General features: G+C 44.0%; 1 protein-coding gene across 4 annotated transcripts in view; it reads right to left on the minus strand.

Annotated features, from left to right (window-relative positions):
• CDH23 (cadherin related 23) overlaps positions 1-15,412 on the minus strand; it is a 1,868,204-nt gene that overhangs the window by 573,488 nt on the left and 1,279,304 nt on the right. For all 4 annotated transcript variants that reach the window (XM_063958779.1, XM_063958778.1, XM_063958784.1 and 1 more), the window contains exon 17: positions 9,666-9,793. In XM_063958779.1, coding sequence (XP_063814849.1) covers positions 9,666-9,793 — 128 coding nt within the window. The remainder of the gene's footprint in view (positions 1-9,665; positions 9,794-15,412) is intronic.

A 15,412-nucleotide genomic window follows, 5' to 3' on the forward strand; every position in this document is an offset into this window, starting at 1 on the left:
TGGGGCACAAAGGTAACATGTGGGGAACACGCTGCTGGGGACCATATGACAGATGCTTAGGGCATTTGGGTCACACAGGGGGGCAATATCGTCCAATAATGGGGGTGATTCAGACCTGACTGCTGGGCTGCTAAATTTGTTGTCCTGAGTTCAGTTAGACACCGTCCAAGGAGAGTGTATATTCGCCCGTGCTAGTGTGCGATCGCATGTGTACGCTGTGCTAAAAAAATCCCTTGGGGGGGGGCGTGGCTTGGCTGGTAATAGAGGAAGACGTACAGGGACGGAGCTCCTGAACTGGCTGCCCCTAAAAGTGCTTTAATCCCCGTTGTTACTCATTTCTGAGCCCCTATTCTGTCTCCCCCAGCTCTGCCTACTTGCCGCGAGTCGGTGGATGTGGGTAGCGAGGCTGGGAGACTGAACAGCCGCTTTTGCGTGGCCTTCCAGCCGTCTGGGAGCCGGGACCTAAAGTTTGAGCCTGCACCGGATCACGGGCGCCAGCGGTACTGCTCGCCTCTGTGAATGCGCTGAAGATGCCACCTTGGGAGTCCGGAGTATGGTGGTCAATCCCAGGATAGGGATCAGCGGGATCCAGGGATTTAGGGCCAAAAATGGCCGGGATTCAATCCCGGGATTGGAAGCTTCAATCCCAGGGATTGAGGGATCAGCGTTGAGCGTCCACAGGATGCTCAGACGCTGTCCGGCTTACTTCTTCCAGCTCCCCAGCACATCGTGAGAGGTCACGCTGCGGGGAGTCGCCATGAGAGATCGGAGGATGTTGCCCACCCACCCGTCCCCTGTATATGGTGAGTTATGGGGCGAGGGGGCAGCCACACAATTAAAAACTGATCCCGGGTATGGCCATTTTTTTAATCCCGATAACCGGGACTGAAAAAATGGCCCGGGATTGGCTTCCCTAGTCCGGAGCGCCCGCCGGGTCCCTCATCACAGTGTGCAGTGCCTGGGGACAGGAGCAGGGTCCACTTGAGGTCCCGTTTGGGAGCGCAAGGCCGATGGCCATTACAACAAAGGTGAGGAGAGTGCCGCAGCGGTCCCTGTCTACAGTGGGGAATCACACCCTTAACTGCCCAGTAAGCAACACCAGCTTCCCAGTGCTGCTGGATCAGATTTATGAGGTGACATCATAGCTGAGCAAGCACTCTGTTCAGATACGGTGGGGCCACTTTGCCCCTTATGTACCTCCGGATTCAGCAACACAGCTGTATGCCTTTTAGTAACATCCAGTGACTGTATTCTGTCACACCATAAGTCTAGTACCGGGGTGATCCTCTCCAAGAGCCAGAAGTTGAGCCTACACTCCAATACTAGCCTATTGCTTCCTACTGGATATTGAGCTCTCCCTCACAGCAGCTAGGAGAGTGCACTGTAGTGGTCTGTCTAGCAAGCATACAGTAACAGCTGGTAGCCATCTTGGATCCTGGTGCAGCCTGCAGCTTCCAGTCCTTACACACTCAGAGTCAGAGACAAAGCCTTCGGCAGAACCTGGACCGGTGCTCTCTGCCCTGAGGTGTCCTTCACCATCTATCTTCACCAACTTACTCTGATGGGAAAATCTCACCATTATACTGGGCTGCACGACCCCTCCCGAAGTCTATAACTTGATATGTGAGTACCTTGCTGATAAATTTACCTTGGGCTCCTCTACTATTTGATCTCATATCTTCTCTCATATCTGACTTTTCTCTGCACAACCCCTCACGGGACGCATGTGTAATCATGTCTGGATAATGGTTTGATGCACTGCGGCCTCCCTACGCCTCCACTCGGGGTTACCATGCATACATAGCATCTCAATATTGAAACCGGCATAGTAGTTTGTCCACAGGGACTATGACGCATTTCCAGACTCTCTCCCTTTTTCTTTTTTCATATACCTCTCCATATTATCCGTCTGGAAAATGCCTCCTAAGAAAATCAAAGGTGCACTCCCGCCACCAGTGTCCTTTTCTAATCAAAAGAGTGTACGTGCCTCAACCTCATCTACTGGGGGGCCACACTCCGCCAGGTAGATCTGAACACACTATGGAAGGCACTGCTCATTCTTTAGTGGTCCCTGGAGTGGACTCCAACTCCACAGATCCCCTTACTGTCAAGACATTGTGTAAAGTCCTTGCGGCCTTTATATCTGAGCTCACCCAGGACCTCTCCGCTGCTATACGTGAAGTCAAAGTAGGGTTATCTGCTATAAGGTGACAGAACGAACCACCTTGAGCGTAAGATGGAAGAACTGGTGTCTTCCCACAATAAGCTTATCTCCGCACATGACCAACAGCAAGTTGAAATGGAGGCGTTTAAGGATAAAATGGCGGATTTGGAGGACAGATCAAGATGGAATAATATCAAGATCCGCGGGATCCCAGACTCGGTGGCTAATTAGAACTCCTGGATTATGTCATGACATTGTTCTGCAAATTACTCCCAAAGATGGAAGATAGGAATCTACTTATTGACTGGATTCACCGCCTTCCTAAGCCCCGGTCAGTCTCTGCTCCATACTCCCGAGATACGCTCCTCCGAGTCCATTTCTTTACGACCAAGGAGCAGATTTTGCAGGCTGCAAGATCTGCATCTGACTTGGATGCTCTTGGAGGTCTTCAAATATTTCCAGACTTCTCCGCACTGACCATCTCTAAATGCAGATCCCTTGCACTGCGCTCTCAGGAAATTAGATACAGGTGGGGCTTCCCAGTGAAGCTGATTATCACACACGATAATTCCTCTTATGTAGTGTCTAATGTGGATGCAGGTGTCAAGCTCCTAGCTGATTGGGACAACTCCGTTAAAGTGCCTTCTGCAGCAAGGAAACACCCCTCACCTCCGAAGGAGTGGTCATCCTCTTGATTAAATGTTTCACTGTCCCTTTCATGTGGTCTCCGACCTCTCAAACCCCTGTTTTGCCACGTGAGTTCGTATACTGTATTCATGTATGCTTTTGGTTCCTTTGGTTGATGCATATGTAACGCTGTACATTTGTTTGTTTGTCTTGTCTCTTAATCGTTTGCTTGTATGTTCCTTTTTTAATACATGTTGAGGGTGCATTATTGAGTTTCTATAGTAATAGGATGTATAACTACCTTTTCCCCTAACTGTTGATCATACTTTGGCTGTAACTCCCTATTTTCTACATATATATATATATATATATATATATAAAACAAGAAGCAGGGTAGCAGGCACTCTCAGTATGAGCAACCACAGGAGTGCCTTCCTAATAGGGAATAGATATACTGTAGTCCCCTGGTTCAGACTTGGCAAGTCTCCTCCTCATTGCAGGGACCAGGCGGCACTCACCGGATTTATTTCAAAGCGGCTTTATAGAAATTTAAAGGTTCAATATAACATATGCAAAAATAAAGTGCAAAGCATTCCGACGTTTCAACGCCACACAGGGGTTTTTATCAAGGTGCACAGTGCTAGAAGAGAAAACAAAACAAAACCAATTTTTGTTTTGTTTTGTTTTCTCTTCTAGCACTGTGCACCTTGATAAAAACGCCTGTGTGGCGTTGAAACGTCGGAATGCTTTGCACTTTATTTTTGCATATGTTATATTGAACCTTTAAATTTCTATAAAGCAGCTTTGAAATAAATCCGGTGAGTGCCGCCTGGTCCCTGCAATGAGGAGGAGACTTGCCAAGTCTGAACCAGGGGACTACAGTATATATGTGTGTGTGTACTTCAGTTGTTGCCCAGAGTGGTGTTGCTAAGGTCACACCCCCTTACTTTTCCTACTGCATATTTGTCCCGTGCAGTAGTAATACAGACCCGACATACTGGGTCCTTTTGGTTTTTTTCTCCCAATTTTGTTCCTTTTTTCCCTTAGTTTGTTCTTTCCCTTGCACATGGGATTGTCAAATGTCTTCATCTTATCTATATGCTGTGTTATCAGTAAATCTTAATTTTTTCATGTTTTTCTGCTTTAAATGGTACGGGTTTTTCACTGAATGTTAAGGGGTTAAATTCCCCTACTAAACGTAGATTAGCCCTTTCTACCTTTCATAAACATAGGGCTGACATAGTAGCCTTACAAGAAACCCACTTTCATCGACAGGTCCCCCCACTTTAAAAGACCGATGGTATTCAACTGGTTTCTTTGCAAATTGCCCCTTCAAAAGAAGCGGAGTTGCCATTATTTTTTGGAGCTCCGTTTCCTTTGACTTACATTCTCAAACAGCTGACAAAAATGGCCGCTACCTTATTTTAACTGGAAGACTGAAAGATAAACCAGTCACGTTAGTCTCCCTTTACGCTCCAAATGCCAACCAAGTCCTGTTTCTAAGAAAACTCTGTTCGGTTATAACGAAGGTCCGTCAAGGCGCTCTAATTGTTATGGGTGACTTTGACTTAGTGTTGGACCCAAAATTAGATAGATCTTCCCAGCCTTCTTCCCAGACAACCTCAGAAGGTCCATGTTTATCTTGACCTTTTAATAGGATTAACAGAGACTTGGCAGTCGAACCTAATCCCCTGCTGTTATGACCTCTGTATTGTATTGCAGCTGAGAACAATACATGAAGGGTTTATATTAATAAACCATGTTGTGCCTAGACGCAGCAAACTAGCCAAGATAATCGTGGACCCATCTGTAAATCACAGATTGGCCCTTCCTTAGCTTTTCGCAATTTACTTGCGGAGTATGATATGTACGATCTCTGGAGAGTTCAGAACCCTACTGGGCGTGATTATAGCTACTTCTCACCAGTCCATAATTCCTACTCCCGACTAGATGTCCTACTGTGTGATAAGTGGACTTTACAGCTTTCGGGCCAGGTTGATATTTTGCCTATTTCTTGGTCAGACCATGCTCCACTTCTCTGGACATGGAATATTTCCCGCCAATATATACCGCCAAGATCATGGCACCTTTCCCCGCATCTCCTATCAGACCCCAAATCTAAGAAAGCAATTATTGATAGCATCTCTATGTATATGGATTCCAACTCTCCTTCAGATACCTCCATCACCACTTTTTGGTACGCACTTAAGACGGTAGTATGAGGAACCACGATTCAAGCAGGCGCTAGAATTAAAAGACAAGCTGTACAACAAAAGGACTTAGAGACTAAACTTAAAGAACTTGAGGACAAAAATAAGCTTCATCCCTCTAGATCCCTTTGCAAAGAACTGGATGATATTAGAAGTCAACTCCAAAAACTCCTTCTGAGACGGACCCAATTTGAAAATAAATAAATAATAATAATAATAATAATAAAAAATATATATATATATATATATATGTGTGTACAGTGTATACACACACACACACACACACACACACACACACACACACACACACACACACACACACACAGTATATATAGTGCCAGTCAAAAGTTTGGACACACTTTCTCATTCATTTGAATGAAAAAGTGTGTCCAAACTTTTGACTGGTGCTGTGTGTGTGTGTGTGTGTGTATATATACATGTATATGTATACATACACATATATATATATATATATATATATATACACACACACATATACTATATATATTGTTAAGCCTCTTTCCCAGCCCCCCTCCCCTGCCCCCTCCCTCACAATGCCCACTTGCCTCAGTGCAAAGTATTGGAAGCTGTTAACTTGTCTCCGGCTCTGTACTCTCTCAGCATCCCTCCGGAGGTCTTGGCAAGCAGTTAGACCGCCGGGCAGGAGAGAGTGCGGAGGCGCTCCCAAGCGGGAGGGCAGAGGGTGGCCGGCGGCCGCACATGCAGAGGGAGGCAGATGGAGACTTTGCAGCAGCGGCTGGACCGTAACGTGACGGTCACGGTGTCATACACGGCTGCTGCTGCTGCAGGAGATGATCGCGGCGGGCAGGTGGGGAGGAGCAACTGGGTAAGGGGACCTGGGAAGAGTTCTCTGTTGTCTGCGCCCCCCTCAAGTCCCACGCCCGGGGCACGTGACCCCTTAGCGCCCCCCCTAGTTACGGCCGTGGTGTCACATGAAGCGAGTTGGGTGTCCATTGAAACAGTGAGAAGTTCAGCTTTTCCTTTAGAAGACCTTCTTAAAATACAACTGAGATTACGGCCCTCTTTATTAGCACTTCTCCTATCCGTGCGAACATCTTTGAAGATCTGGGACAAATTGATATGTCGTATCCTTGCTCATTTATTTCCCTATGCTTCGATTTCATTGCGTGATATAACTAAAATAATTCCTAATCTTAATCTTTCTCTATGGCGTGCTTGTAATATGAGTGTTATAGGTGATCTTTCGGATGGTAATACTATCCTTCCACTTTCTTTACCACAGTCCCGTTTCAACCTCCCGAGTAGGGAATTTTTTCATTATCTTCAGGTTCAGCACTGGTACAAAGGTTTACCTAAACAAGTGCGGGCTCCGTGTCCAATATCTCAGGCCATTTTGGTGCGTCTCTCCCAAAGTAAATCTAAAAGAGATATATCTTCTTGGTACAAGACCCTATTAAGCTTGGTCCCTATTTCTAAATCAAATGCGCAGTTGAAATGGGAGGTGGATTTGGTGCTTCCACTGTCTGATATTCAGTGGGAACAGATATTTATCTCATCTTATCAAATGCCGAGATGCCCGAGTCACACGGAGATGCATATCAAACTTATAAATAGATTATACTTGACTCCTGATAGACTACACACTTTTGGCCAATCCTGTTGAAAGTACTGCTGACGTAATTGTGGAGAAGTAGGCAATATCATTCATATTTTCTGGACCTATCCCTCCCTACAAAATTTTTGGGTCGAGATATTTAAGCTGCTTAACAAAGTATTGAACTTGTCATTAATTCATTCTCCAGCTTTAGCTTTACTACATATTAACCCCGTGGAAGTATTACCTCCTCACAGATATATGTTGGGAGTGGGACACATATGTATTGCAGCTAGGGTGGCGATAGCCCAACATTGCAAGCAAAGTCCCCCCCCCCCCCCCCCCCCTATAACTAGAGATGAGCGGGTTCGGTTCCTCGGGATCCGAACCCCCCCGAACTTCACCCATTTTACAGGACAGTGCAGAAATTTGCTGACCACCAGTATATATATAGCAGTACGGTACAGTAGTCCATTGCTCTACCTCTGTGTCGTCAAGTATACTATCCATATGTGTGCTGCATTTTAGTTGTGCGCAGTATATAGTAGGAGGACAGTGCAGAATTTTGCTGACCACCAGTGTATATATAGCAGTACGGTACAGTAGTCCATTGCTCTACCTCTGTGTCGTCAAGTATACTATCCATACATGCCTGTGCTGCATTTTAGTTGTGCGCAGTATATAGAAAAGGACAGTGCAGAATTTTGCTGACCACCAGTATATATATAGCAGTACGGTACAGTAGTCCATTGCTCTACCTCTGTGTCGTCAAGTATACTATCCATACATACCTGTGCTGCATTTTAGTTGTGAGCAGTATATAGTATAGGTTGAGGCATAGTTTTTTCCCTAGGGTAGTTAACATTCTTAATGGTTTAGGGGGAAGATAGGAGTGTAGTACCTGCTTATGTGTCTACTGTGTTCCTACGGCTTTTACAAATATTTAAAAAATATTTTATGGTGTTTTATTGGTGTTGTACTTATGATATCTGTTTCACTCACATGGAAATCTCATTGTTTGTTCATACGTGAATATTTAATGATAATAATAAATTCAATTAAATTCAAATTCAATTCAATTCAAATAGTAGGAGGACAGTGCAGAATTTTGCTGACCACCAGTATATACATAGCAGTACGGTACAGTAGTCCATTGCTCTACCTCTGTATCGTCAAGTATACTATCCATATGTGTGCTGCATGTGCTGTTTGGGGACTATTTTTTAAATCTGCCATCCTGTCTGATACTGCAGTGCAACTCCTAGATGGGCCAGGTGTTTGTGTCGGCCACTTGGGTTGCTTAGCTTAGCCATCCAGCGACCTTGGTGCACCTCTTTTTTTCTTTGCATCATGTGCTGTTTGGAGACTATTTTTTGAAGTGCCATCCTGTCTGACACTGCAGTGCCACTCCTAGATGGGCCAGGTGTTTGTGTCGGCCACTTGGGTCGCTTAGCTTAGTCATACAGCGACCACGGTGCAAGTTTTAGGACTAAAAATAATATTGTGAGGTGTGAGGTGTTCATAATAGACTGGAAATGAGTGGAAATTATGGTTATTGAGGTTAATAATGCTATGGGATCAAAATGACCCACAAATTCTATGATTTAAGCTGTTTTTGAGGGTTTTTTGTAAAAAAAACACCCGAATGCAAAACACACCCGAATCCGACATAAAATTTTCAGGGAGGTTTTGCCAAAACGCGTCCGAATCCAAAACACGGCCACGGAACCGTATCCAAAACCAAAACACAAAACCCGAAAAATTTCCGGTGCACATCACTACCTATAACTCTGGTTATTAATAAGATTCAATTCCACCATGGAAACTGAGTTTATGCCTTATTCTTCTTCAGCTTCCTCTCCAATGGTTAAATGAATGCCATGGCATGAATATATGTCAGTGGGTGATGGTGCCTCTCCCCCATCTTAACTAACCCTACATACATCCTAATCTATTTAATATCCAGTATAGACTTATAGTCTTGTCATATAGGTTATCTGCTGGTATAATTTACTGCTTGATTTATGTTTCCTTGACTATTCTTATTCTGTACTATATTTGCCTATGTTTACTTGAAACTGTTATGTGTTTATGTTCGTCATGTTTGGTCCATCTATGTCTACATCCTTTGTCCCTGGTTCTGTATCCCCCCTCCTTCTTCCCCTTTTCTTTTCTGTATCCCACCCCTTCAAAAATTTAAAACTGTATTTTCAATAAAAATTATTGATGGAAAAATAAAATAAAAAATCCCTCAGTCAGCGGACAGCTGCAAATCCGTTCACACCACACTCACCATTGAATGGTTTTACCAGTGTGTGCAGTGTGTACTCCTACAGTACTACAAGAACAGGCTAATCAGGTCCGGAGCTGACGTCACATACCCTCCATGAAAACGCTTGGTAATGCCTGTGTTTTCCCTGACACTCCCTGAAAATGGTGTCTCCTCCTGTCAATCAGCACGCGATTGGCTGTGCGCTTGAAATTTTCATGCCAGTCTGTCGCTGTTCGGCGATGCCTGTTGTTTGGCGACACGCATGCGCAGTCTATCGATAATTGCCCGATGTCTATCGATAATTGCCCGTTGCGCGAAAGCGCACAGCAGTGATCAGGACTGAATCGGGTCCAGTATCTACTTTTTTCTAAATATTTGATCATTTTAGTGTGATAATGGAGGAGGGCGCCAAAGTACTGCTTTGCCCCGAGGCACGAAAATCCTAGTTTAGGTCCTGGTACCACTATTGGTCAGGGGGCGTGGGCAGGCAGGGGTGTGGCTGACACAGGGCACTGTGCAGGCACGTCACGGCACTGAATTTCATTAGTGAAGTGATAATTCTCACTTGTGTTCCATTCGTATTCTCATGTATACATAAGCAATTCTGTTGCATTGCTTCATTTATGGCACTAAAAGGTAAAAGCCAGTGACTTAATCTACTGTAGTTTGATTAATCCATGGAAATAGCTTTGTTAACTAAAAAAACTTAAACATTTCATATAATAGGTCAATCCCCCCCCCCCCCCCCCCACAATGTCATAGTGTTGTATACAATAACTACAACAGCCCACTAAATACATTTGAGTAGATACTTACAAAGACCTCAATGCTGACAGGTACAGTGCTGTTTAGCGATGGCACTCCTGAATCCTTTGCCATAACCATCAAAGTAATAACACCATTTGAAATTTGTTCATAGTCCAGAGGTCGAATCACAGTTATTACTGAGAAAACAGTAAATGTTACTCAGAAAATTATAACATAATATAGCACATCTTAGTTTGAATAATGCATTTCGTTAATGTATGTAGAAGATTGGTTTAACGTTTATATTATTCTCCTGTAATTTTAAACTATTCCAATGTCTTATTATTAGAACAAAATAGTTAATCATGTAAAGCATAGGCACTTATCACATTAAAACAACAACAACCACCACCACCACCGGAAGGTATCCGTTTGGCAGGTCGACCCTACTTAGGTCGACAGTCACTAAATCGACCACTATTGGTCGACAATGACATTGTCGTCATGGACAAATGGTCGACACATGGAAATGATCAACACACGGCAGGTTGACACATGAATAGGTCAACAAGGCCTTTTTTATATTAGATTTTTAACTTTTTAATACTTTGCCATCCACGTGGGCTTCAATTGGGAATAGTAATCTGTGGAGCACAGTGGTAGCAGAGCGAGGCACCTTGCCCGCAGCATAACGAGTCATGCAAGGGGACGCAGTACACTAATTGGGGTTTCTGGTCATATTATGGAAAGAAATGACACTAAAAACAGTTAAAAAATCCATGTCGACCTTTCCATGTGTCTACCTGCCCCATGTTGACCATTTTCACGCGTTGAGTATTTGTCCATGTCGACCATGTCAATGTGGTAGACTTAATGACTGTCGACCTTAATAGGGTCGCCCATTCATACCAGAACCTACAGGGGGTATCCAAGTAGCTGTGATGATGCTGCAGAAAAGGTGCGGGGGGGGGGGGGGGGGGGGGGTGTTTCGTAATTTAAAAAAAAAACATTTTATCACCAATGATTTTTCACTGGTATCCAATTATATTGCCCCATTTATCTCATGAAAATACATAGGGTCCGTGAAAAGCCGCAGACCTATGTATTTTTGCGGTACTTATCACTGCAAAAATAGTCACTTATCGGGGATTGGCTATAGGGGCTAATAGGATAGTCCCCAAAGAACCAAATAGCCATAGTAAATTACCGTGGCTAATTGGATACTCCCCTATTACTATACCAAATTGTTTTCAGGGGAGGCACTTGATATACTGGCTGTCAGGATCCCGGCGCTCTGTATACCGTGCCAGGATCCCAACCACCAACAACTATTCTCCCTACTGGGGTGTCCACGACACCTCTGGAGGGAGAATAAATAGCATGGTGTGTGTAGCGCACCTCCGTGCACTCAAGGGGCTTTTTTGCGCTGGCTGGGCGCCAGGATCCCGAGTGCCAGTATATCAAAGTACATCAGTTTTCAGAATATACAGGTATTAATGCTAAACTAACAGAATTACGAGCTCTCCATCATATTTCAATATTTGTTTCTACATAAAAAACACCATTTACCCAAGATGACAAAAAAAGTAAAATGGCATAGAAAGCATTACTTATAGAAACCTAAGTGATCGACAAGACAGGGTTTTGCATCCATACGCAAATAATACATTTAAAATAATTACATTTGTATTGCTGATGATGTAACAAAGCAAATATTAATCAAGATAAGGTTTAGCTCAGGGTTGTTTAAGCATGAGGATATATAAGAGTCCTCAATTTTTTTGTAATAGGCTAGCATCAGCTGCTAGGTACTGTAGATTAGCTTTGGTTTGTTGATTGGTTTAAGTTTTAGTCTATAGTATTATTTGGGGTTTACCCCTTAAAGGGTGCTATTTAAGGTCCATTCTGAATTTGATTCAGGCTCTTTTCAGTTTGCAAGTCCCTCCCTCCATCCCAAAGCCTTGCCATATTTTTGTTTGTCATTACTAATCTTTTATAATAAAAGGAGGTGCAGCTAGCCAGGAAGGCGGTTGTTGTGGGGCAATTACCCTTTTGAAGGACAGTGTGTCCTACCCATGTGGGAGGACAGTGGGCGTTTTTCTTTCTGGGAGCGTCCGAACTGTGTCATAGTAAAGTGGGGTGAGCCCTTCACAGTGCAGGTTGAGCCAATATAAAAGGGAAGGGGAGCATTTAAGTTACCAATTTTTTTTTTGTAGATATATTTGGATAGAGCTGAGTTTTGGTACAGTCTTCTTTGCCACCCTTTATTAAATATAATCTGGTGATCCAATTAAAACCTTTCATGCATGAATTATGATTACACATTGCTTATGAAACACAAAAAAGGTTTTTTTGTAAACTATAAAACTAAACACATTATACACGAGACCAGATGAGTCGACATCATGCATATGCAACAAAAATGGCATATTATTATGGAATAGTATTTTAACAGTGAAGTTTTTTTATTTAATGAGGAAGGTGTGGTGGGTGACGGGGTGTTCGGGAACTCCAGCACTATGTGTGTAAGAACCCCTAGAGCTGGTGAGAGGGTCTTCTGACAATAAGAGCCGCTCATGTTCCTGATGAGTACTGGTGAACTGTATGCGCTCACCAGTACTTGAGATGCCGTCTGGTCTTAAATCTATAGCAGTAGGGGTTCACACAACAGACTAGAGACCACAAGGTAGTAAACATAGTGTGTAGCTGCAGGATGACTGGCAAGGCAAGAGTTAACAGCAGACAGACTGGATACTTGAATGGTAACTGCAGAGAGGCTTGATAAGATATGGTGACTGAAGACTGCAGGACTGGTAGCTGAAGAATGATAACTGAAGTAACAAAGTGTTGCAGGTGAACACAGCCAGGCGATGGTTAACTGCTGAGAGCACACAGGTGCTGGGTGTGTACTATGATTAAAAACAGAGTGCTGTCAGCAAGAAGCTAGTTGCAGATAGACTTGCTGGATGAATAGTGACTAGGCTGCAGACTGAAATAATATAGTACAACAGAGTGTTAAAACTGTGACTTGAAAACAAATCTGGATGTATTCGAAATATGTACAGTAGCTGCAGACTTGCTGTTACAGTAGAAGTGGATGTACTTTGCTGCAAAGGGTAACCATGGACACACAGACAGAATCAGGGCTGTCACGGTATATTCACAAAAACTTGGCAGGAGCCTGGACATGGATCAGGACTAGACACGAGAATAACTAGAGGGGCACGGCTAGACATGGACATGGAGCAGGAATGGACACTGGTTAGCAGGTACAGAGCAGAATCCAACAGGGCATGGATGCAGTACTAGCAGGGGTAGCCTACAGAGGACTGGGGCAGGATACAAGGATGCAGGAACACAATGGCAGACTGGGAACTGTACAGGGTACAGCAACCATGTGACAAGCTCACTAAGTGCAGGAAGTAGGAAATATCACCGGCAACAGGAACTGGGCAGAATCCCTAATAAAAGGGAGAGAGACCAATCACAGGAGTCATCATGCTGGAGTCAGGTAACAAGACATTCCAAACAGGTGTGCTGCTACTGTACATGTAGCAGCCAGCATCCTAGTTGCTAGGAGATAGCAATAATATCCAAACAGGAATGAGCCGCGGGCAGCAACTCTCACAGGGTGAGAATCTGCAGGGACAGGTGTGGTGGGTGACAAGGTGAGACAATTTGCACAGGGACAGGTGTAGTCAGAGACAGGTGAGAGAGTCTATAGGGCGAATGTGGTGTGTGACATGCTGTCTGGATCTTTGTATTACATGACATCCACTTAAGAGTACATACGATTTTACATATGAAAAAAATATATGGTGTTTGAACAATATAGCTACCATATGATGTATTCCTTTCATTGAGTTCTAATAGAGGGTTTACACTGTGCTCCACAGATGCTGCTTAGTAGTAGCGGGACGCCGCACACTTACATTGCACAATACTGGAGGCACAACAACATCTGACTCCGTGCAATCACCAAGGAGGTACATAAACTTCGGGATTAGGAGTTTATGGATAAAGGTGTTCCTAAAAAATAACCTTATCCCCACACTAAGTGGGAATCCTCCTATGCGGTCACTTTTCTATTTTTATAGCTTGTTTTTTTCTATATTTAGGGAGTAAAAGTAAAATTTTATTAACTCATAATCGCTCTCATAGCTTCCTTTTCTGCATATACAGTAATTTTTATAATACTATATTTCAACTCCTCCAAATACATTCTCACCCCCTGTACACTCGTTCCTTTCTTTAATTTTTTTTTTACGGTTATCTTTCAGTAAAAATATTTTACAGAAATCTCTGAAGTGCTCAGTGTTGGTGAAATTTTCTTAACCATTTTTCTTTGACCTTTTTATTTTTGTAGGAATTAAAAGTTACCACTTTAGGGGCAAACACAGGATTTATATTGGTAGAGGGGGTTCATATAGACACGCGCACATATAGTTATGTTTATATATAGTGCCGCTATATTACTTGCTGAGCTGTCACTTTTCTAATCATCAAAGGCTTTTTTTTTTTTACTTGCCTCTTCCTTTTGAGAGCCGAAGGGATGCATGCAGTGAAATGAAAGACTCTTGGGAGCTGCTGGAAGGAGATGGGATGCAGTTAATATCCCGAAGGATGGGAATCTGGCAGTCGATATACAAACGCCGGAATCCTGAGGGGTGCCAGAAGCCTGGCGCCTAAATCCAGATGGAGGTCGGGATCCCAGGTTAGGATTAGGCAGCAGAGAAGCAGAGCCATTTTAACAACAGTGTAGGCTCCTGGGCAAAAGCAATGCACTGGGGACCATGCCCATCCTCCAGCGGTAGGGGTGGGGGGGGCTATCAGCAACAGCTTTGATGTCCCATGCGTTGTAGGGGTTGTTTCTATCTTCTGCTCAGCATGTAGGACGTGGAGCAGTAATTTCTGCTAATGGTGCGGGAGGTAGACCACTAAACTGTGGAAGCGGGCATTGAGCTGAATGAAGGGGCCCCAGTACATAACTTCCAGGGTGATAGGGGGTGTTTAATAAGCAGGGGAGTTGTGGATAGTGGATTGGGCTTAATATTCATCATTTTTCAGTGAGAGGGCAGCTTGCTTGATTGCAGATACCTCCAGTTCCTGAAAATAGATTTCTTAGCTTTTAATTGGATAAAAAACTCGAGAGTCCCACCTTTCAGGTGGTACTAGGAACTTTTGGATCAGAGTTCAGGAGACAGAGCAATCCACCAATGAAAATATAAAACTGCGTACCAGGAGCTGGAGCAGGGTCTACCTTTGCGCATGTGCGGGGTGGCTCCCCTGGTGACCGATTATTGTGTGTGCACTGCGTTGCTGTGATGGTTGCTTTGCTGATCCACGCGTGTCGGCAGCAGCGACTCGGAGAGTCTGGAGGTACTCTACTACAGGTGGTCTCGGCCAGTATGTGTTACAAGGTATTATGGGAATTATAGTTTTTAGTTGTTGTTTTTTTAAACAGTATTTTGAGTTTTGCAGTAACCTCCTTCTTAGACTCCCCAACTGTAATTCAGTTTGGGCACAGAAATTTAGGTCTGCGCCATATAACTGGAGACCAGAAGGAATGCAAAGTGTATGTCAGTTGCTATAACAAAATGACACCTCTGAGGGAGACACATTGATGCTAGTAGTATACATAGACCTCTGTATCTGTTGTGATCCACTCTCATGTGAGTCGTCATCTTAGCAGCACCACCAATAACCACCCCACCACGACCGCCAGGTGGGCGGGATAGAAGCCGAGAGAGAGCTGGGTCGGGAGGCTTAGAGGATAGACGGACCAGTCAATCAATCTGTCAGTTGTCAATAATGAG

The sequence above is a fragment of the Pseudophryne corroboree genome, chromosome 3 (genome assembly GCF_028390025.1).
Source record: "Pseudophryne corroboree isolate aPseCor3 chromosome 3, aPseCor3.hap2, whole genome shotgun sequence".
Taxonomy (NCBI): Eukaryota; Metazoa; Chordata; class Amphibia; order Anura; family Myobatrachidae; genus Pseudophryne; species Pseudophryne corroboree.